Source organism: Cheilinus undulatus, linkage group 1 (genome assembly GCF_018320785.1).
Source record: "Cheilinus undulatus linkage group 1, ASM1832078v1, whole genome shotgun sequence".
In the NCBI taxonomy this organism is placed as follows: domain Eukaryota; kingdom Metazoa; phylum Chordata; class Actinopteri; order Labriformes; family Labridae; genus Cheilinus; species Cheilinus undulatus.
In genome coordinates, this window is record NC_054865.1 from 37,812,653 (window position 1) to 37,837,669 (window position 25,017).

General features: G+C 39.8%; 1 protein-coding gene across 3 annotated transcripts in view; it reads right to left on the reverse strand.

The window, feature by feature from the left end:
* syt7b (synaptotagmin VIIb) overlaps positions 1–25,017 on the reverse strand; it is a 191,429-nt gene that overhangs the window by 75,286 nt on the left and 91,126 nt on the right. Inside the window, exons 2-4 of one of the 3 annotated variants that reach the window (XM_041784080.1) lie at positions 21,966–22,069; positions 5,571–5,650; positions 4,436–4,570 (exon numbers count right to left, since the gene is read on the reverse strand). In XM_041784080.1, coding sequence (XP_041640014.1) covers positions 4,436–4,570; positions 5,571–5,650; positions 21,966–22,069 — 319 coding nt within the window. Of the gene's footprint in view, positions 1–4,435; positions 4,571–5,418; positions 5,481–5,570; positions 5,655–21,965; positions 22,070–25,017 lie in introns of those variants that run through there. The other 2 variants (XM_041784087.1, XR_005991752.1) reach the window with 2 other exon arrangements.

The following is a 25,017-nucleotide window of genomic DNA, read 5'->3' on the forward strand; positions in this document are numbered from 1 at the left end:
TTGTTGAAAAATTACAACTTTGTACTCAGAACACAACTTTTTTGCATAATATCTGACTTTATTCTAGTATTAAATTACAACCTTTGCCATTAGCTACCACTTCATTCTCTTAAAATCAAACTTTAGTCTTGTTTTATAATGACTCTGCTCTTTCACAACTTAAATCTTCTTAATATTAAATCTTCACTCAGGTATAACATGACTTTATTCTTCGATTCTCCAAATTTTGTAGTCCTATTGCTTTATTGTATAAAATGGTTTGGAAACATTTCAAAGTAACCCGACCTATTAAGCATTTGTTAAGCACTAATAGAGCATAAGTAAATACTTAGATGATCTAATAATGCTTTCAAAATGACCTAAATAATTAACAATACTTTACCAATGCATAAATCAAACATTATTATTGTTTGTGAACAGCACATCATCATTCAGTCACTCACCCCACAAGGTTTATTCAGTTGCTATAACATCCCTGTTTAAAAAAAAAATCATGTTTGTGACCAAATGGGGATTTTTTTATATGTTAAAGAGGCTCAGCTAGCCTCTTAGCTTAGTACTAGACTCCTCTAGATTCTTGTCTCCCCTTTTCTGGCTAGACGACGCTAGACGCTCTAACACCTGCAGGACTAAGTAATTTGTTACACTGATCACCACCGCATCAAGTGAATTATTTAAACTGGGGTTAAAGCAACGTTTTTTACAAATTGTAAGAATCGTTTTCAGTGTATTTAGACATTTTCCAATGATAATTTCAGTGAACAGGGCCATTTAGAGCTGTACAAACTGTCCTCTGTTCCCATTCATTCCCCGGCTACCTGACCCCCAACAAACATTCTGGATCCCATGATTGAAAGCAGATGATTTAAGCTTTACTAAGCTATTCTGATGCTTTTAATGCTAAGTGTGCAGTTATTACAAATGCTTACCAATAATCTTATCGCTGATTTAAACCTTTGAATACACCAATCTTAAAACGGATGAAATGTAATTTAAGACATGTTTTTTAGTGATGTACTGTTGTTTAGTTTGTTTGGCCACAGATGTAAATTAGGTTTACAGCCAACTCTGGTTAAACTGTTGTGTTGTGCATGGCCCTTGTCAAATAAACTAACAAACCAAACTAAACAAGACATAGTTTTTATGTTTTTTATGTAATTCACACAAAGACTGATGTGTAAACAGAAATTAGCTCTCTGTTTTACAGCTATGGTAAAGGCCCATGGATTTTTTTGGATAGGTGTAAGCTTTGCATTGTTACCGCATATTTTAATATAAGTATACTTTACTTTATTATACTTAAATGCAATAAACAGCACTAATATCAACAGGCTATTGTTGCCTTAAATTATGTACTCCATCTTTTGCACTTAAAGGTCACATATTTTAACCTTTAAAAACAAGTTTATATTGGTCTCAGGGATCCCAAAACATACCTGTGAGTCTGTTGCTGAAAAAACACTCCAGTATTTGATTTTTGTCAACTAAAAAACTCTCTGTTTCGGCCCTGCTCAGAACGAGCTATTTTGTGTCTGTGACTTTAAATGTTACTGAGCTGCGTGACTCCGCCCATGACTCCACCCCTCTCAGTTGAGGGGAGGATCAGGAGAGGAGGGCAGAACTTTCTTTCAAGTGGGGAACCTAGGGGCAGTGCTAACTCCCCACATGACATCATGAGGGGAAAATCTGGGAACGGCTTGTTTTAGCACACATTTTCTTAAAGATGGAGAAAGAGAAGGGGGGGGCGGAATGAATTTTTCTGGTACCTGAGGGGATGATTGTTGACAAGACAGGGGCACAGATTTTTGTTAAAAAAGCCTGAAAAAGTGTATTTTGCATAATATGTCCCCTTTAACAGAAGTAACAACAGTTAAACCCCCTCCATTTTCTTCTTCTGATTTTTTTTAAAGGATTTTAAACCAACATTAGGCAATTACCAATGAATTTTGACAGCTTTAGTAGCCAATTATTACATTATCTTAACTTGTATTTTATTTTAAAATCATTCCCTCTAAGAAAATGTCCTTTAACAGTTAATACATAATGCTTTGTTGAAATGTGCCATGTACCCTTGCTAATGGTATGTTAGCTAGTTAATGTTAGTTTGCACGCTAGCATGCTAAAACACTACCAATACCAAATTCACTATGTCACCAATATGCTGTTTATTTAGGGTTCAAAGTGTCCATTGTTACAGGCCTCGTCCACAAGTAGGAAGGCATTTTCTAAAACGACGGATTTTCAGTTGGTTTTGACCTTCTGTACACACTTAAACAGCATTTTTGGACACTCAAAATGCACCTTTTTCAAAACTCCAGGTTGAAGATTTTTGGAAACTCTATTTACAGCATTTAAATGTAGGCAGGGAAAACAGAGGTTTTGGCCTGTAACACCAAACTTTGTGCCAGGTTTTCCTCTATTTGACATCACTGGTGTCCATCTCTATCATTGTGTGCTCTACCGATGAGGATCCAGCTTTAAAAATAACTGCTCACATGTGGACGAGGCATCACACTTAACTCTAGGATGTTTCTGAGTGTCCCAGTAGTACACTGTGTTTTAATATTCTTCTCAGTATTTGCATTTCTGCACTCAAACTATTGAGCATTTAGTATATATACAATTTGATAAACACCTGAGGCCACAGCTAGTTATCAGCAGGACAAGAAGGATATACTGTATAGGGTGAAGCCTGGTTGCTCGGTAAGTTGACTGAGTGCATCAGGGAAGTCACGTGACTTTCTGATATTTTGTGTATTAAAAGAAAATTTAAAATCTAGTCTGTTCGGGTGTGGGAAAACAAATTCTTTCCTTCTATCACATTATCTTTGCCTTATTTGGTGGCTTCCACTTTCTCTTGTTTGGTCCTGTTTTGTTTGTCTCTCATTTCGGTAAAATTAGTGGTTAGCAGTAGGGAAACTATAATTCCCTGCCACCTTTCAGAAATTGAAAACCCATTCTGGTTTCCCTGTGCAGCCTTTTGTTAGTTTCCCCATTTGTGACCTTGTTATTTAGTTTTGGGTTTTCTGGGGGGAAATGCAACATCATGTTGACAAGCGTCTACTTCCAGCCAGAGAATAAAAACAGCTGAGCACATAGCCCCTTATTTAACAGAAGATTGTAGTTTCTACCCTTTAGTCACCTATGATTAACAAATCCAGATAAAACTGTTAAAGGGTAATTTTTTGATGATGGTTATGGGTGTTTTTTGTAACTTGTAAAACCAGAGTAAATTCAGTCTTTATTCAAAGCTGAACTAACATGCTGCTTCATGTATTTTAATGTTCATCTTCTCATCCCACTCTGCCAGGAAGCAAATACACTTTCCTTTAAAAATGTCTAACTATATTTTATAATTCATCTGATTTATTTCAAATAAAAGAACAAAGAAAATCTTAAACTAAATAACTAACAGTCAACCCTCTGTGTAAGTCTGTGCTCAGCACATATTGAAGTGTTTTCTGTTCCAGCCTTCTGAGGAGAAGCTTTAGACATGTGGAGAACAGAGGCTGGGTTATACAAAAAGGGGGGAAAGGTTCAGGTGAAACAGTGAGATATGCTCTCCGAGGGTTGTCCGTCTCCATGGTAACACTCCATGGGCTGCAGGTGAGAGGTAAAGAAGGTCTGCTGAGGCTAGCAGGGCTGTAGGGAAAGGGGCTATCAAACCTTTCACTTGTACACCCTGTGCACTGTGTGGAAGCAAAATAAAATGTTATTTCCCAGGTTTTATGTTCTGTGCTTTGAGTTCTGGCTGTAATTATCAGAAAGAACAGAAAATGAAGGGTCTCAAACATACATTTGATCCTGCCTGTTATCTTCTCTCTCATAAACATTCATGATTTAAACCCTGTTTTCAGACAGGATATATCCATTAAGTCCTCTTGGCTGTTGGCAGACCGAAACACCATCTTTGTATCTTGAAGCGATCATGTGGAATATGGTTATATTTCTGTCAATGTGAGGGCAGGCCTAGAAATCAAAGTAATATTGAGGGATGGTGCACATCTCTATCAGGTGCTGCATGGCCAGCAGTGCATACTAAACACCGACTCACTGAGGACATGCCTGAAAGCAAAAAACATGAGGATTACCAGGGATGAGCGGAGACTTCTGTTTGAAGATATGTGTCCAGACAGCGTTACAAAACGAAGCGTTCTGCCCTCCTTTAGACTATTAAATATGACCTTCTCTCTCCTCAGTGATATATTGATCAACCTTTGCCTTTCATTCCATCTGTGGGTAGGTAGACAAATACTATTTTTTTAAATCACCAGTTTGGTGTCTAAATCAAAGTCCACTGTGCCAATAATGTCCAGTTCTTACCATGACAACTGGGACACAATTTAAAGAAGTTTTTGGAGGTGCACATAAGCCCCTTTTCATTACAGCCATGCTTATACAGAAGTACCCCTTACCAGCAAAGACAGAGACTCACTTGGGTGTTAGGCGTGGGTCTCCGTATGGTGCATATGGAGACATGTTTAAAAGGAACTCCTTGGGTGGGTAGGAGCTCCACCTCTGTTGCACATTGCTGCTGTCGTTGTTATTCCAAAAGTCTCTGTCTAGATCACTGCAGCCAAAGAGAAAAAAACAGGGAGAGGTGAGCCATGTAAGGGCAGCAGAGACAGCTATAATGAAGAATAATATGACAGATGTGTTCAGAAACTAGGATGAAATATAATAAAATACTGGCTATAGGATGTAAAGGTCAAAGAGAGAGATCTATAGTCTGACACAGTTGTTTAAGCATAAAGGGAAAGTGTGCTTTCTCTTAAAATAACATCTTCATGTAAGCCCACTTTAATTATATTTTCAGAAAGAGGTTCAAAATGACTCATTTTAAGTTACGCAAAATTGACAGAATGAAGAAGGAACAAATTGACCTTGTGTTTTCAACCTCTGGGGTTGGGATAAGGAAACAAATAAACAGAAGAGGAAAACAAAAACACCAGATCACTGAAGAATCAAACACACCATGCATCGCCCAACCCTTCATCCATCCATGCATCATCTAGCAGTCCATCCATCCATTATCCATCCATCCATCCATCCATCTGCTGCTATAATCATCCATCAATAAGTCTGTCCTGCCACCTATCCATGGATACCTCTCCATTCCTTCATGCATCATCCATCCATCCATCCATCAATCCATCCACCCATCCATCCATCCATTTATACAACCATCAGTGTTTTCATCCATCTATGTATTTATACAGCTTTCAATCAAACCATCCATCCATAGGTTGATCCATAAATCCATCCCTGTCCATCCATCCATCCATCCATCCATCCAACTTGTACTGTTTTTATTGTGTGGGCATTGAACTTGTCTTGACCTTTCATCTTTCCATTAATTCTCACTATCTAACAAAGTAATTTTTTCAAGAAAAGACATTGAAGATTATTTAGCCTCACCTTTTAGTCAGTAATAAAATCATGGCATGCAGGACATTTCAGACCTTAACAGGTTCAGCTTTCTAATCAGAAACTGGCAGTTAAAAATTGTTACAATCCCTGAATCATAGATCATTTCTTAATACCTCCACGTAAACCTCTCTGACACCTACTTGATGGCTTTATTTTCCCCTCGACCTCTCACTGATTCTGGAGAGCTGGCAGCCTCCACCCCAGGCTTATTCCGCTTCCCCTGCAGAGAGACAAGACAGGGACAGGGACAGAGGGAGACTGATGTTAGAGCCATGTCTTGTTTTTTTCTACAAAGCATTTTTGTAAGTCAAGTGCTCATTATGAAGGTGTTAGAGCAGCATCAGGTTTCACACATGTTTAAAATAAGACAAATGAGAGGAGAAGAGACACTTGGATTGAAGCCAAGACTACAGCCTGTGTCTGAAGATCAAACGTGACGAGGGAACACATGACTGCAATGAGATGCAAACACACACTCACTGGTGTACGTGTGACACATGCACCAACATGACTGCACATACAAAGGATACTGACATGATTATTACAGAGAGCAGGTTTATCAGAAACCTTACTGAACAGGCCATTAGAGCTACATGACTGTCACTATATGATGATCATTCAAAATAGAAGGGGAATTATCAGAAACTTGTCATTCAAAACACTTTCTACTATCATGGTACACATGGAACTAAAGATATTACACTGAAATTTCTATTGAGGGCACTATAGTATTGCCACAGAGCCATAACAAAGAGGGGCTATAGTTATGTTGTAGACTGATGTGTTCTTGCTCAAAATTACACAACATCAAACCTAACAGTTAAAGCATTATCACTTTAAGAAAACAAGACCTTGCTTGGTAAACTTCTGCTGCTTGTACTCACTGGAGAGGATTGTAAAGACAACTTGAAGGCTGTCTTATTCAGCATTTATGGCAACAAGTTATTTCAGGTAAGCTTTTGGTGTCAATCAGCCTCACATCCCAGAGATCCAACCACATGTTTCCTGTGTGATGTCGGTTGTCTGTCATATCAATCCCTTTGTCCGTTTAGACATACCAACTCTGCGTACTCCATGGATATATTTGTGAACTCCCAACACTTGTAGGGAATAGAAATAGAGACCAAAACCCAACAAATAAAGACTTGGTTCTGCAATTTTTCAGAAACCACCAATCAACAACATATTAGTTCATTGATACTGCAATCAAGTCTTGAGGATTCTGTGACATAGCATCATTTTATCATATCACTGGTACAAACATCAGTTTTTTGCAAGGGGTAACATGAGCTCAAACACATTAGCATTTTGGCAAACTGGCATATTTACAGAAATGTCGATTACTGTGCACTGCCCCTGCAAAATAAATAAATAAATCAGCACTGTGCATTAAATTAAAACAAAACAGACTGCCAACGTGACTAAAAATGAAAACTCAGACTGCTGCTGGGAGTAACATACATTTATAATAACGGCTTTAGCTGCTGCAGGATAATTAACCTCCTCATCTGCTCTGATCAGCAGTAAAAAGCGCTCCCGAACTCTGTAGTAAGTAGGGCTGATACTGTCCAGTGTCTCTCAAGGTGAGTGAGAGAGAGGAAAAGAGAGAGCATGCACAGCAGAGAGAATCTGACCAGAGGGCAAGCAATGGTGGGACATCCAGGCAGGGAAAGAAAGCAGCTTTGCAAAGTTTGTTTACTGATTGATTTACAGCAGTTACACTCTAAAGGACTTAGAAATACATTGACAAGTTGACATGAATTTGCTGGAGGTTGCAGGATTTTGACTGTATTGATGTGATGCATTGAGTGTCTCCATCCTTGTTGCTTTATCATCGAATTAAAATTCACATGTTAAAATAAAGCATCAGTCTCAGTCCATGCTCCCTGGAGTTTTTCTATAGGGCCTGATCTGCACGTTGGTTAGCTGCGAATCAATTGTTATTTTAGTAAAACATAATGAGGTTAAAAATAATTTGCGGGAATTTATGCGGGAAAAAGCTTTTTTATTTTTACTACACTGAATCCAAAAACGTTGGAATACTGTGTAAAATGTAAATACATATAATAGAATGCAATGGTGTGTACATCTCATAAACCTACATTTTATTTAGAATATAAACAACAAATCGGATGTTGAAACCAAGACATTTTAGCATTCCATGAAAAACATTAGCTCATCAACACATCTAAAAAAGTAGGGAGAGGGCCATGTTTACCATTATGTAGCATCCCTCTTCAGTCTGTAAACATCTGGGAAGTGAGGAGACTTGTTTTTGGAGTTCTTCAGAGAGAGGTGTTGTCCCATTCTTGTCTAATGTAGGATGTAGGATAATATAGTCCTGGGTCTTCTTTGCCTGATTTTTTGTTCTATAATGCTTCAAATTTTTTCCTATTGGTGAAAGGTCTGGATTACACTCAGACTAGTTAAGCACCCAGACTCTTTTACTGTGAGGCAATACTGTTGTGATGGATGTGGCATGTGGTTTCACATTGTCTTGCTGAAATATGCAAGGCCTTCCCTGAAAGAGACGTCTGGATCGGAGCATATGCTGCTCTAAAGCCTCTATATACTTTTCAGCATTGATAGTGACTTTCTAGATGTGTAAAGCCATATCATTAGAGATGCAAGCTTTTGAACTGTGCACCGATAACAAGCTGGATGGTCGCTCTCCTCTTTGCTCCACAGGACAGGGTCCTGGACATGGTTTCTGAAAATAATTTCAAATTTGGATTCATTTGACCACAGAACAGTTTTCCATTTCTCCTCAGTCCGTTTAAATGATCTTTTGCCCAGAGAAGATGGCAGCATTTCTAGATGTGTTGCAGCCACTAGATTCGAAATAAGCCAGTAGTTTTAATGAAATGGTAAATTGTCTCAGTTTCAACATCTGATATGAGGTGTATGTTCGATAATGAATAACATACAAGATTTGTAAATCATTGCATTCTGTTTATGTTTACATTTCACAAAGCCCCCAAACTTTTTGTGAATTGGGGTTGAATTTTAAAGTCTATTTAGATCACCAAGAAGGTGGAATAAGGACTAGAATAAGAATAAGGCTGATCTGAGACAACAGGCAGTTTTTTTTTTGTTTTAGACAGAAAAGTCAAAGAGCAAAACTGTTCGATATCTTCCCCATCCTGGTAACCACAAGACATCAACTCCTAACCACTGGTGCTCTTCATTTCACCAGGATTTACTATTGTTCCATCGTGTATTACAATTTTGTTCTTAGATGATTAAATTCGACCAAACTGTAGATCAAGACAAGGTAGAACATCTATAGCTGGAATGCCATTAAAATGACACCAGGTATGAATCCAGTTAGCAAAAAACAATGAATGTCCAGTAGGGATGATAATGATTAATCGATGATCAATTGATTGGTCGTTAAGAATTTACTCTAACGTGAAATATTTTAGCAAATATATTAGCATTGTGATGCTGTGTATAAATATAACTCATCTACGACAGCAGTGCTCTATCACTTAAATAGTGTTCATCCGAGTGCACTAGCGAACTCTTCATCAGCTCAGCCGCAGCAACCGACCATCAGCTCTGTGTTGGAATGAAAGGGATGCGATGCAAAATGGGCAGAAAAAAAAAAAAACAGTCGATATGCACGCTTATTGAAAAAGACATGTTGTCTATCAGTGTGGTTGACGGTCAAGGATTTAGGGAAATGATGCATCTGCTTGAGCCAGCATATCACATCCCAACTACAGGCACCATCACCTCCCATATTGAAAACAGGTTTAATGAAGCTAAGTTAGAAATGCTAGCGCAGCCAAGGTTGCTTTAACAACAGACAGCTGGACTGCCCTCACAGCCGAGAGCTACGTGACCATCACCGCCGACTGGCAACTCAGCTGCGTGGTTTTGCTTACAAGAAGCTTGCCGGGCTGCCACACTGCTGACCACCTTGTGGAAAAGTTGAAGGAAGCTGTGGACGAGTGGGGGCTTGATGGAAAGGTGCTAGCATGTGTGCACGACAATGCAAGAAACATCCCCACAGCAAACAACCCTGCTAGAGTGACCTGGTTTATAAACGCACCTCATATATCTCATGGTACTCAGCAGGCCAGAACAACATTTTAAATACATAGGCACGTCGATGCTTCATGTTTAATGCTGTCATAAAGTGTGTTCTGGGAGGAAAAATAATGTTTGTTATTTTTTTGTGCAAGCAAAACATTAATATTCTAACGTCAAATAAATATCAATTAATCGATTGGTTGATCGTTAATTATAGCAATGGTTAAGTAATGTGCTAATAATTTACATCCCTAATGCCCAGTTACGCTGAAAAAGGTTTTACAGAACATAACAGCATTTCTACAAATCAGTACAAAAAGCAGTCTGCTTGCAGGCCCGTGTCTCTCCAGGGCTATTTCAGTGATAAACAGGCTCATTTGGAAGCTGAGAGCAGTTAAAGTGGCAGCAGAAATGTAAACATTTCTGATGTAGCACATTATTCAGCTTACTAAACATTATCTCTGCATTTTTTGCTTAACCTCCTAGTAGATCATGCTTTCAGCAGAGCAATATACCGTATAGTTACAGCTATTGACCCCCATGTTTTTATTGGACTGCATGTTTACTGAACTCTGGAGGGTGATAACACTGAGCTCTCCCCAGCTAAGTCATGCAGACCCTCCACTCTTACATAATCTTCTCATTAAGATTTCACAGCAAGGATATAAAGAGCACACATGCCATAAAATACACACATAAGCTCTGCTATATAAAGTACGTTTTCAAGAGAAGTTTTAGCCATAAATAAGGCCACAACATTTTGGACTTGATCCCCTTTGGATATGTCGGCTACACTGCCATCTGTTGCTGAGGATAATTATTAGCTTCATCAGTCTGACTAAGTTTTAATCACATATGTTGTATTTTCAGTAAACATGCAGGACTTTGCAGATGACGCCTCCATTTTGACTATCAATATCACATCATGCCAAGCAGAAAAACAAGATTCAAAGCAGAAACATATAGTTGAAGGACTGTCACAAGTGAGTAAGTATATGAAACTATTTTGGTCTCATTGTGATGATGTATGATTAATTTCTTATAGAAAAATCTCACTGAAAAGGATAACTATTTGTGACTTTAGGTAACTTACTGTTGATTTGTTGTTTTTATAGCTGTAAGTAATATTGTTTGTAGATGCAGAGATCTGTTTCTGATAAAACTGTTTCCCTTTTCCCTTCTCCAAACTTAAAACTTCTCTGTTTCACTGCATAAAAACCTTCAAGCATGGTGGTATAATATTTCATAACTTCTCTCTTTGAAGTGCCAATCTAACTCCTCCTCTCCAGCTCAAAACGGAGATTTTTGTGCCACACACCCTGTATCAACAGCTACAAATAACCCCCTTGCAAAAAGCTCAAGAGAGGAGAACAGTAGCAGGCATGATGATGCAGAAATTAAAGTGATTAGATCTGCCACTGCATGTTAATATGAAAATTTAATTTCACACTAAAGAAAGGAAGAAAATCTGCCTTTTAGTCGTGGATTTATGAAGGTTTTTGTTCTTCTCTCTGCAGTCAGCATCCAATTTAAATGAAGCCATCTCATACTGGGTTCACAAAATGTTATGCATAGTGTTATAGCTTATGCTTTTCGTTCAGTGCTATAGATTTAACCCTAGAGTAACCCTCGGTCTCATCTTTGACAGTCCTGTCACATGCTTTACTGTTTCAGAATCATGCCTACGGGCTAGCTTTGGTTTTCACTTCACCTAACATGTCATATCTTCAGACCGATGGCAGAAGCTGAGGACACCAAGACATACTGAGAGAGAGCTCACAATTTTAGAGTTCAAGCTGAGCGTGTAGTAAGTGACGCTGTTAAAGTCTGCATCATCCACGGAGATGACAGAAAATCTCAAAATGAAGAGATCTGACATCAAGATCTGCTGAGCTCACTGTATTTCATCGCTTTAATTATGAAAGAGAGCGAAATGACTTAAGAGGGCCTGTCACTGCTTATTTTCAGTAAGAAAACAACATCAACCCTGACATTATGAAACATTAAGGAGTTTATGTATGTTTCCATCAGTGATGTTTCAAAGCAAATCATTTCAAATCCAATAAAATGCAAATGGCAAATGTTAGTAGTTCTTGCACCACCAACCTTCAAACCTTTTTTTGCAAGTTAACATCAACATTTCTATGCTGAATATCCTAACCCATGATTCACCTGTATGTTACAATAACTTAAAGAACCCTATATTCCTTTTTTTCTGGATCAAAATAGAACATGCTTCTGTGAGTTGCTATTGGTGCTATTAGTTCACCATTGTTTACATACAAGTTAAAGAGCAATACAGCAGCAAGGAAGTAGCCATTATGAACAGCTACAGTGGTTAATGGTGACAGGCAGCTACATTACAGTTTAAAGAGAGCATTTGACTGAGACTGTGGATCTGAACTGCACTTGAACCACACTGATCCCTTGTTTACATCCGCCACTGTTATGCAAGTATCAACCAGTATCGTCCTGCACATAAAAAAATAAAAAAGTAATTCTGCAGAGGAAGAGGATTCAAGCTTACCTTGCATTGCCCATATTTTATACATACACCAGCTGCACTGCGCTCCGTTATCACAGCAGCTTTACTCAGACCAAATGTGAGCAGCTTCTTTCACTGGAAGCTTGTTTGGAATGCTGCGTAATGCTGCTTGAGACAAGAGGGCACAAGCTCATGGGAGAACTGCAAGTTCACACGGGAATAGTGTATCAACAACCTTTTTGGAGTTGACTTACTGTACATTTCAGCATGATTCCACGATGTTATTGCTTCCACAATGAGTGGGTACATTATGAAGTTAAAGGTTTATTTTTTCTGCAAAGGATGTTTGGTTTCATGTCAAATTCTGTTTTTTTTTTTTCACCTCAAAAGTTCACGCTTCATCAGTGGTGCTATAGTAGCTCTGTTATCCACTGACCTTCTGGTGACCTTTTGCTTGTGCCTCAGGATGAAACGCAATAAAGTGATGATTTACTGTCAGGAGTCCATGCATTGTGTTGTATTTTAAAGTTGAACAATACTTTGCAGGTTTTTCCGGCTGTTTGGTTGATCTGTTCCACATGGATTGATGCGTGCGCACCTTGGAACGCCGGCAAATCGTACTGTGGAGCACTTCACTCCCTCTCTAGTCTGTCAGAGCATTTCCATAGCCGGCGCTCTAGTCCGGCAACGGCACTGCCTGGAGCGGCATCTTGCTCCACTTCGTTTCAGATACGCTGCAGGTCTACTTCAGCGCCAGCTGCTACCAAACCTTGTAAATTCACTGACGTTCAGAAAGCACCAACCATGGAAGTCACAAGCATAGAACATCTGGTTCATTCAAAATAAAACACAATGCACGGACTCTGCAGGGATCGTAAATTATCACTATATCAAAATCACGTCATCCTGCAGCGAGAGCAAAGGGTCACTGAGAGGTCAGTGGGTCACAGAGATACAATGGCGCCATTGACAAGGAAAAGTTAACTTTTGGGGATATTTAGCCAAAGAGTTTTGCATAAAACCACATATCCTTCAAGCAAAGATTAACCTTTTAACTTTCTAATGTACTCACTCAATGGCGGAAGCAATAATATCATAGACTTATACTGGAAAGGATGATAAATTAACCCCAAAAGGTAAAATAGTCCGCTGTTGACATACCATAAAATACCAAATAATAGCCGGGGCGTTTATATGTCTCAATCCCTGAGCAGACCATTTGGGACTAGGTGGCTATTTGGAACAGGTGTTTAATTCCTTTCTCACAAAACTCTTGCTTAGCAAAAATTGGAAAAATATGGTTAATTTAATCAAAGTATTTATTTACACCAGTATGAATATCACCTTTACATTTTTAAGACAAGATTACAGTACCATAGTTATACTTTTGTCTTTTGTACACTTTAAATACTGGTAAGAAACTAAACAAACACAAAGTTGACGACGGACAGTTTAAAGTTTATGTTGTATTTTTTTTTTTCCGCTGCACCGGGGCATGGCGCTGCCATCTCACTTGAAAAACCACCAAGGGACGGGGGTGCCCCTGCCAATGAGGAGGCTAGTACTTGCATCTAATCAGGCTCAGGTCAGAGGGAGCGTTCCTATTGGCCGCTGTAGCTTCTGTATCTCAGCTCAGTGAGAAGTTGATGTAATGGTGGAACTATGACGGTGTTTGGTCCTGTATAGAATTTGTTCATGATGAGATGAAGTGTTTTCTTGCCTGTGATTCAGCCGTTGATTTCAGTGGAAAAGCAGAGCAAACTCACTCCACGAGCACTTTGCCACCATCAGTATTCAATTCAGCGGACATTCTCATCCGTGAGGAGGCACGTAAAGAGAGGGGTGGAGCTACGGAGTTCAAACAGGGAGAAGAACAGGAAGGGAGAGGGAGTTGGGAGTTGATTCTATATGGTTCTCATCTCATCTCAGTCACATATCGGAGCTTTAGATTAAATAAATTACACCCGGCATTTATTTGGAACAGGCGTTTATTTGTCAAAATGTACTGCCACACCCGGCGGTTAACTGGGACCTGGTGGTTATTTGGTATTTTACGGTACTATTCCTGCGTGAACTCGCAGTTCTCCAGTGATCTCTTCCTGCTGATCAGGGCTTGCGTGCCACGGCGCAGCGCTCTAGACTCGCTTCCAGTGGGCGAGGTTGCTTGCCTTTCGGTCGGAGCAAACCTGCGGCGCTTCAGTGCACGGCACGCACGCTTTATATGGAAATTCTTTCTAATTGTAGAGAAATAGTGAGCATCATGCAGGGTTTTGTCTGGTTAGCAGATACTTCTATGATTTTGAATTTTCTTCCTATTGCCGTCTATCTTAAAACCTCCAGGTATAGTTAGAAAAAGAGAACAAATGCTTATTGCTGAGGTTAATGTTTTTTTTTCTAGGACTGAATCTCTTTTCAGTCTTTGATTTCAGATGTGTTGGTTGAGAGGTTCTCTGCTTACCCTTGAACCTGATGATGAATGCCATTACTTGTTTTCAATGAGGAAACATAAGCAGCCTGGAGGCTGTCAGACAGCACAGGGCTGAATGTTGATATGAATACATCTTTCAGTATCCTGCAGTCTTCTACTGTATCCATCTCTAATGCATCCACAATACGCTCTTATTTATCATGCCACATATCATGTGTCCAGCTTGGCACAAACAATTCTAATAGGGACAAAGCCTCAGGCCAGGCCTTCTCCTATATTCAGCTACTACACTATAAACACATACTGTGGCCAGTTTACACACAGAACAGAACAGCACTAGATCCAGGGTCTCAAAGAAGGATAGGTTCCTAGCTGAGGAGAATATGCTATCAAGTGCAGCCCATCTATCATTAATGAGAATCATAAAATGTTGAGGAGGCAGCAGAGGAGAGGGTGGAGAAGGTAGAGAGACGGTGGGAGGATGTCAGAAGCAGAGGGGTAGATGGAGAGGACAGGGAGTGGAGGTGAAAAAAGAAAGGGACAGCTTAAGGAGGACTCAAAGAGAATCCAGAACAGTGAGGGCACTATCAATGAGATGATTTGAAGACTTATGGATGTCAGTTGAAGAATCGCAGCCTGGCTACCCCCTGGAGTGTCCTCTTTTAGTTCTGCTGTCTTCATTGTTGTCGTACGTGTGGATGTTCAACATTGAGCATCCAGCCTCTTCTCCTCTTCCTGCCAGCCTGTCTGTGTTCCTCTGTGGCTGATTCTACTTCTGCCCCTCTCTTACCTCCCCCCCTTACACTCCCATAAAACAACCAATGGCTGGAGACCAGCTGCAGACGGCTTCATCTCTTCAGGAGAAAAAGCTCTCAGATGAATTCAGTCTTTTTATGGCCACACGTGTACCCATTCATATGGATATAATGTAAGGGCCTAATCTCTTTAATATCTTATACAGTACATACAAACGCGACTTCACCAATCCTCTCTCCAGGAGATAAAGCCTACATACTATTTACATGGTTTTTAGATTACTGTTTGAACAGAATGCAATTATGGCTTAGATAGTGATCACTTTGGAGACTGGAAAAACTTTAATGAAGGCAGAGTAAAGGTTAAATATCAATAAGTAAAGTACGAAATCAATCCTATTCTGAAAATAGGATTTCCCGCCAGATAGTTGTTTCCGTCCAAGTCATGCAACTGATCATCATTGTAAGCCAATCATCTCTTTCTTTTATTTTCTTTTAAAGTAATTTTTTTCTGCTTTTGCTTTTATTGACAGGACAGTTGTAGAGAGACAGGAAATGTGGGGAAAAAGAGAAGGAGATGACATGAACAGCATCAGGCTGAAGAAAGGAACCTGAAGCTGGTGCACTGAAGACTGCAGCCTCTGTAAATGGGTTGTCTGCTCTACCAACTGGGTAAAAAACAGCCCCTCATCTCTCTGCTTGCTTTCAAAAGTTGATTATTTTCTGCCTTCAGTGTGTTCAGGCTGTTATTACAAGCACCCAGACATTCCTTACTTACAAAATCCCCCTGTAGAGAACCATAAACATCCTGGTAGGACTGAACCGTCACCCTCTGATTTGGTAAATTGTTCTTTTGTCCTGAGCACATTTGTCTTTAGTTGAATGGACTCTAAAATGTCATCTGATTAACTTCCAGTATTAAACCATCTCTTTAAAATATCTTATGCTTGCTTTATTCTTTGTCTCATTTCAACAACTAACTGAGACCACAGCGTCTGTATGTGGCCAAGGATGATGTTTCCACCAAGTGGTCTTCTTCATTTTGATAAAGTGTGCAATTGTTTGTGTTTCCACTGTCAAAGTTGGAAAGGTAGCAAAAAACATGATCCCTGTCCTTATTTTTGACACCCTCCTGTTGGGATACCTAGCCTAAAGGGTGAAGCTGAACTTACTCTAGTCCATTAATTGGTTGATGGTATCGTCCCGTCCCATGCAACAGCAGTATTCATTTAAATACAAAACACAACATTACTTTGTACTATGTTCAGAGATTAGTGGCACCTCTTTAACTGCTTTTCTCCCTCATTTTGAGTTGTTTTCACAGTGCATTCACATGACAGTGCTGTAATAAAGCTTTGCCATCTTTACGCCTTGTATCATCCATACATCCATACCGCAACAGTTAGATATTATGTGTCCCCATCTGTCAGTTTTTAGTGTGTTTTGGCTGAATGTAAACAGCACAGCAGGAGTTACACATACACACACAATCGGACATGCGCACATAATGTTGTGCTCCCCTACTGGCTCAGCAGATCTCTTTTTTATGCCCCCTTATTTTAATTCCAAAGATGGTACGGAGGGGAGATTACTTCATCTCGCGATTACTCCTCTGTGACGTTCATAGTGAGGGCAAAACATCACCAGGGCACAAATATCACAGCTTTACAGCACTGTTAACTAGGCTAAAATTTGCTTTCAAAAAATGGGAATAGCAAATAAACCTAGTGGGCGTTGGTTAGACTGAAATAACAACTCAATACAAGACGACACATGATGAGCAGGTAGTAGGTGTCATTTGCAAGTAAGCAGGTTCTAAATTTAATCTCTATTGTGGAAGACCGGAGCCAGTTCCTGTTTGAGGGCTGGTTTCCTTTTCTTTTTATGCTGTTGTTTATTACAGTGCCTATAAAAATTATTCACCTCATTAGATGTTTCACCCTTTTATTGATTTATAAGTCAGGAGATTGACACAAAAACATTTCCAAGGCACTGAACATCCCAAGGAGTTCAGTTAAATCTATCATTAAGAAATGGAAGGAATATGGCACATGTGTAACGCTGCCTAGGAGAGGAGTAACAAGCTTCAGCTGAGATGGGAGGGACTCTGCATACAACAACTGTTGCCTGGGTTCTTCACCAGTCAAAGCTTTATGGGAGAGTGGAAAAGAGAAAGTCACTGTTGAAGAAAACTCAGTTTAAATCTCAACAAGAGTTCCCCCAAAAGGCATGTGGGAGACTCCATGGCCAAGTGGAAGTTCTTTGGACTGATGGGACCAAAATGGTGGTTTTTGGCCATCAGACAAGATGCTTCGTTTAGCAGACACCAAACACTGCACATCACCACAAACACACCATCCCTACTGTGAAGCACGGTGGTGGCAGCATCATGCTGTGGGGATGCTTCTCTGCATTTGGCCCTGGAGGACTTGTAAAAGTAGAGGGTAAAATGAAATCAGCAACATAGGAAAATCCTAGAGGACAATCATATTCAGTCTACACTACATGGTTTAAAAACAACAAGGTGAATGTTCTGGAGTGGCCGAGTCAAAGCCCAGACCTCGGTCCAACAGAGAATTTGTGGCTGGACTTGAAAAGGGCTGTTCGTGCCCGACCTACATGCAACCTGACAGAACCTGAGCAGTTTTGCAAAGAAGAATGGAGTAAAACTGTAGTGTAGTGGAAGCCTGATTGATTGCAGTCAAAGGTGCATCTACTAAAGACTGACTTGAAGGGGGTGAATATTTATGCAGGCACTTATTTTACATTAAATATTTTTATTTAATTAATGTTACTTTGTAGAAATCTGACATGAAAGAGGCTTATTTGCTCTATCTTTTGTAGTAAAAAAAAAGCCATATTATACTGACCATGATTAATTTATAAAATCTATTAAAAGGTAGAACATCCAAGAGGGTGAATACATTTTATGGACACTTAGACCTTAAAAAACCAAAAACAATACTAAATAATGGGCTGTTTGAGAACTGAGGTCTGCTTCATATGACTGAGCTGAGCCAAATGATTGGATTTCTCAAAAGAGTTGGAACCTCCATCACTAAGAGCAATGCTGGATGGACACTGGTTGTTGAAATGCTGCAGGATCAGGGTTTACCTTACTAAACTGTACTGAACCAAACCGGACCACTTAGTGACCACGCCACAAGTTTTCAGCTTACTTACAGCTTCTGTTACATCAAATAAGCGAATTTATATAGTGTCAGTCATGATTTTGCTCTGTTAGTTTTGGGTGAGTGATTTGAAGAGAGAGAGTAATCTGCAAAAGCAGAAGTTTGGATTCAAACAACCTGTTGCCGTCTGGCTCAGTTTATACTGTGTGGCCCAATCCCAGTCACTTTGTTGGTTGCTATTTACAGAGGCAGGGCTGTGTACAAACACCTGATTATATTTTCAGAGAGCACAGAGAACGGACAGCAAGCAGACCGTGAGAAGATATTCACTGAATTGGACAAAAAGAGAGCTGGATTGGATTCACATCCCCCACCTTTTTATAGTTTAAAAACATGCTCATGCACAGACTGTGTGCCAGGTTTGTGTACACCTGATACAAATATGAGCAAGAGTGAACAGCTTCAACATCAAATGACAAAGTGTACTTCATTATTTTTGGCTGACGGCCTTTAACTACTGCAGCATTACATAACTGTAAATTAACGCCAAACGCACCCAAATGTGAGGATTCTCTGCTGTGTTGTCTTGTGTGATGTTAGATTAAATATTTTAAAGCTATGAACGGTTACACTGTTCTTTAACAACACACAAATTTTTCTTTTAACTGGCAGAATGACTAATGTTAAATAAATTTAATCTGCATCTTTCCTGATGAAAAATTAATTTCAGGCCCTGCTACTGCAATTTTCATGTTCGTACTTCTGGCACACTTCTGCGTTTCTTTTTCCTTTTTTTACCTGTAGGGTCTGTTTATTTGTTTAACCTTGGAGAGCAACGCACAAACAAACAACAGATAACAATATGGAAGATTAAAAACAAGAGACAAGGACTCTGAAGGGGAAACTACAGTGGCAGCAGGGACGAGAAGAGAGTGGGACGATCCTAGAAAAGAAATCAGTGACATTCTGACAAGGACGTGAGATTAAGTGACAAAGGGACAAATACAAACCAGACTGCTCCATGTAAAAGCAGAAGAAGGGTGAGACAAAAACAATGGCACAGACATTGATAACATGAAGGGAACAAAGATGAGTGGGTTTGTTTGTTGAGTTTGAGGGGTTTTTGTTACTGCAAGCCAATAAAGGCACTGTGGATTTCCATACTTAAAAAGTCTAGCCTGTTGGTATAAACATTTCTGTGGAAAATAGAGTCATTGCTTTTTCCTCTGAATAAGCCGGTCAACCCTCAGCTTGTGTATTTTGGATCTGCTGCTAAGCTGCAGTCCCTCTTCAAACAGAGGGGATGGGCAGATGAGAGAGCAGGACAAAATAAGGGGATAAAATGTATGAACTACCAGCAGATGAAAATGTATAGGAGAATTACAGTTTTCCTTTCAGCAGCCAATAGCTCAGAGAGACACTCATTAGCATATGAATCATTAGCATGGCGCTGAAGACTGGAGGCACACAGCCATGATGCACAAAGCTCAGAGCGCACAAAGCCATGTTTACAGAGAGTACTAAGGTCTCTGATCATGTTTGCCGTCATGGCCAAACATACAGCCTCTCTCTGCGGCTGTGTGCCCAGAGAGCACTCTTCTACAAACACAACATACAGCACGCAATCACTGTGTACATTCAATTCAAGGTCACAAAGTCATCAGAAGAAAACTAGACTGCCCACACAAGTGCAATTAATCTCAGCCATGAGCAGTGGTGCTTAGTCGTTGGAAGAGTGTTGGAAGAGAACGTGGAAGTGGACGGAGACATGTTTTCAGGAGAGCTGTTTGGCCTCAAGCACAGGGTTCAGTCTTCTACCGCTCCATTTTTTTTCCGACTGGGTGAAACACGTCTGAAGCACGGAAGATCAAACACCTCAACGTACTTTAGAGAAATAAAAATGTTCCATCTACCTTTAACACCATGCTAACCCTCTAAGCCTTAAGCTATGTTTAACCATGTTGTATCTCTTGGACTTACTGTCTTTAAAAGCTTGTAAAGCATCAAGCCTGAGGTGAACAATCAAGCTTTAACCAGCCTTTTTTCAGGAAAACCTTGGCTTTAGGAAAATGTATGCTGCATTAATGTGACTAGTTTTTTTAATATGGGACAAAGACAAAAGCAAAAACAAACAGGAGAACAAGGGGTTAAAAAAATATTGAAAACAGTCAAATTAAAACAGCTTTCTATACATTTTTCCTTTGATAATGCCTCTTAATGTGAATATTCAGTCTATATGTCGCTAAAATATTATTTTCTTTCTCTGTGTATCTGACCATCCTTGATTGTTTTCATTCTTGAATTAAGTCACTGGAGAACAGCTGATCTCCAGCTCAGTGAAGTCCTCTCTGTTTAATATCATATCAGTGGGCTCAGATGTATTAATTATGTCACCAAATCAATCACTCCCAACAACACGTTACCATTGTAAACCCCATAAATAAAGGGGCTGTTGTTACGATGAGTTTTAACTCAGAAAAGTGTTTATGTCCAAGTCTGTTTGTGTTACGTTTAGCGTTAGCATCTTAGCTGAACTTTAGCTCCACCGTCTCAACAGGTGAGATTTATGAGCTGCCGTAGTTCTTCATCCCTTTTCTCCAAAGCGTACAGATGGGCAGACATTTTGAAAGTTATCCTTCTTTCATAATAATTCCACATGACTTTTTCCTGAGGTGCAGAACTGAAAGACATTACAGCGATGACCGGTAAAACACATCCAGCTACCTAGCGAGCACCTATGGCGAACGGGATTCTCGTTTAAGGTCACCACGGGTCGCGCGAGATTACAGACGCTGAGCCAAAGCATGACGGAACGGGCTATGAGAGCAAGCAGGAGAGCCTCAATGAACCAATCTCTGATGTTAAGACCGGTCCAAAGACTGGTTTGTGCCATTTTTTTACCGATCCAGGGCTCCGTGGACCGATGCAATCAGACCACTGACGTCAAGATCGGTTAACTGATCCATATCGGATTATCTTTACACCACTAATGTCGTCATGGTTGCCATCTGAGTGAGCTGCTTTTCCAGTATAGTAAAAGAGAGGCCACTGTTGATACGGCCTGCTCTTCACAGCACAAAGGAGTGTTTTTGTATGGCCAAAGATTTTTTGAAGGACATTGTTTTTATGGATGGTAATCATTTTTAAAAGAATCCGGGAAGCTTCCATTTTTAAAAATTGTGAACTGTGTGGGGATGAGGCCAAAGAGTCCAAAGCCAGAGGACAATGAAGTGTACTGTATGTTTGATGGTGTCCCGTGCCATGTCATGTGATGTCATGTCATATCATATCAAACACAATGAACAAGGCAGATCCCTGAGGGATTTAAAGGACCACATTTAAAGCTTAGTGGCATCGTTTGATGAGGTTGCACAGAGCACACTGATACCTGTGCCCTCATCACTCCAGCTTTCAACAAACTCATGATAAACACATAATCCCCCAGACAGAGCTCTAGTGTTTGGTTTGCCTATTTGAGGCTTCTGATGAAACATGGGTTTCTGCAGATAAGTTCTTCACAAATAAAATACAAAGGGTTCATTCTACCGTACTGAGAACACATCAGTTTTATTTCAAGTTATTCGACACCATAAATGCATGAAGACGAATGTTGTATACCATCATACACACTGCTCCACTGGCTATCATTAATATTTCATACTTTTGTGGGAATGTTAATAATAAACACTGTTGCTTACCAGCTTCCGTTGGCACCAGGTGCAAACACCACATAGCGCTACCAGCCAAACAGCACACACAACGACTGCAACAGACACCAGGAACACACTGAGGGACACCGAGCCTGAGGGAGAGAGACAGACACGCACATAGTATTAGTGCATTTCATCTAACACTTGAGGTTACTTCAGTTTAAAGCTTAAAAGTTTTCTGTTGCATCTTCCACGGGTTGTTCATTACACATGGAAAGCCATGCAAAGTACGACAAAGCTCCTTGTTTATTGGTCATAAAAGTATAATAAGGACCGAAGCTGTGTAATGTGCTTTCTTTCCTTCCTTCCGTCTCTCATTCATCCTCTTCATCCAGCATCTGTCATCAGTAAGACAGAGAAAGAGGAATGCAGCAGGAGTTAGGAAGGGGGTGTAAACTGCTCCATGCCCACATTCCCAGCATGTATCAATAGAAAAATGTGAACATGTCAGGAAGAAATAACACCACGGGGCCGGAAGCTGTGCAATTACCAGTTTCCGTCTCCTCTCCTCAATCTTGTAAATCTCACAGCAACCTTTTTTTCCATCATGACAGTTGAAAATCCTTCCTCTGTCTCTTTTTCTCAATCTTAATTTCTCTCAATTATTGCCTCTCAGTGATTCGTTCATTCAGCTGTCTGCCAAGTGCTTGAAAATGCACATGCTGGGAAAAACCCTCTATAAACAATAAGCTCATAAATGCTACATTTTTTGTCCATCCATACAGTCGAGTGTCTCACTACCTGAAAAAAAAAACATAAATCTGACTGCTGAAGCTTCTACGGTATTTATCCAGTGACAGTAACTATACATCCATGCCTGAGCACATTTAGTGTTTATGCATTTTGCAGCCAATTACAGTGGAAGTGGATTAGCTAAGCTACTGTAATCATCCTCATCCAGCCTCTTCCAAACATCTAAAAAAAAACCTTCCTTATACTTCTACAAAATTGCTTTTCTTACATTTCTTCGCTCACAAAAAGGTGATTCAAAGTTTAATCAGCTGCTTTTTATGCATCAGCTGTATCATAATTCAAGTCGATTGCCCATCTTACGTGGTGTCTGATTCAAATATTGGTAAAATATGGTGCCGATGCAGATTACAGGGTTAATTTTTTTGATCGCTCTGAGCCCCTCAGTCTGCAGCAGACAGTAGAGTGAGTCAACATCACTTTCAAAAGTGTTTCAGTGATTTACAGATAAGCAGTCCCAGTTTTACAACTGATTCTTTGCCAATTTAGAGCAATACATACAAAGGAAAGACTGAACCCTAGATCTTTTAAAACAGCACAAGAAGTAGAAATAATCTCCAGCTGGAGGGAACACAACCAGCTGGAAAGAAGAAAAACTCCCTTCAGAGATTCAGATCTGCCAGACCTCTGTGTGTGCGGACATGCAAGTCAGTTTTTCACTTGGTGGGGTGTTATCAGCAGGGGGACTTCAAGGATCCAGACACTAAACCACCAGAAAAGTTTCTTTTTTTCCCTACAAGTCCAGATATAGAATAAAAGGAAATATCAGGAAAAATAATCATTCAAGATATAGAAATAAATAATATAAAATATAAAATATAAATATATAAATATAAAAAAAGGAAAAGTCACAGTTTTTAAAGATAAAAGTGATTTCTGTTTTTTTGTTGCTGGAGTTCAGTGTCCCTACAGCAAATTGTAATACATTTCATGAATGAATATAAATGATGCATTTATGTACTGCATGAAATCTAAAAGGGTGGGAAATTAACGCCCACCAACAGGTAAATGATGTTGTTCTTGAGCAGTGTCTGTTGAATTTTCTCAACCTAGCAGCCACTGGGACAGGTCAATAAAAGTAACATAACAATGATTTTGTGGCGGTATTTGGTGTAAAGTTAGTCCTGGTTTCTGCTCATTCCTAGCGACTCTATGATCAGAATCAAGCAGACCTACATACTCACTGACCAAAGAGTCCTGCCTCCTCCTCCCCATGTCAGAGCTGCCTTTAGATGTTTACAGTTGGCAGGGGTGATCTGACTCAATATCATATGAGTAGTACTGCAACTGCAAAAGGTTTCTTTGAACTGATGTTTGCTTATCTTACATCCAAGATCATTAAACAAGGCCTGAATTCTGGGGTAACTTTGCAGGAATCGTGCACAAAATACTAAATTCTTGTAAGTCTGACACATAATGCAGTGAATACTTTAAGCCTTGATTTGTATCTAATACCAGATTTCATTATTCTACTCATTTAAATAAAGATGCTGGTGGAAAAGTGAGGAGATGGTAGATTTTTGAATTCAGCAGCCACAGTGGCAGGTAGGTGAAAATGTTGATTCCAATCCTGCAGCAGACAAAAGAAAGTAAATACTTCAACAGAAAAATAACTCAGTGCCAACATTTTTGTATGCACTCCATATTAACAAAAATGAGCTACTGTTTGTCGTGTATAAAAAATCAGATGTTCACAGACAGGACCACTAGATCTGCAACCAGGGACCACAAAAATGAACAAAGGCCCTAATCCAAAAGATTATACCTCTGCAAACACCAACAGAACACAATCAGGCTGGTCAAATCATAGACTGTAGAAAATAATGGATGAAGCCTGAGCGCTATTAGCCATTCAGTTACTGAAGGGGGCTTTTGAAACCAATCCATGGAGGCGCATCTGGATGTGATGATACACCTGCTCCAAGATTCCTGATTAAAGCCTGCACTCTTTAAAGCACTTTCCATGCTCATATTAAACAAGATAACACAGGAGATGTGCCACTCATTGGCATTAGAAATCATGGTTTATTTGTTGTTATTTGTTGGTTGTAGCTGGTGGTTCTGGGTAAACATGTTTGAATATATGTCTGTCTCTGTGCAGCCAAACAGTGTGAAGCTTTCTTAAAGCTCCAGAGTAAAGTGCACGATTTAAATCATTGTAGATAAGTCAAAAGGCACAGCTGTAATGCTCCCCTTATTATGTTGTAGGCCAATCACCGAAAATGTGCACCAGCGTGCAGAGACGCTGCACCATTATGCAGTTATTTGGGAGAAACGTCCTTTTCTGTGC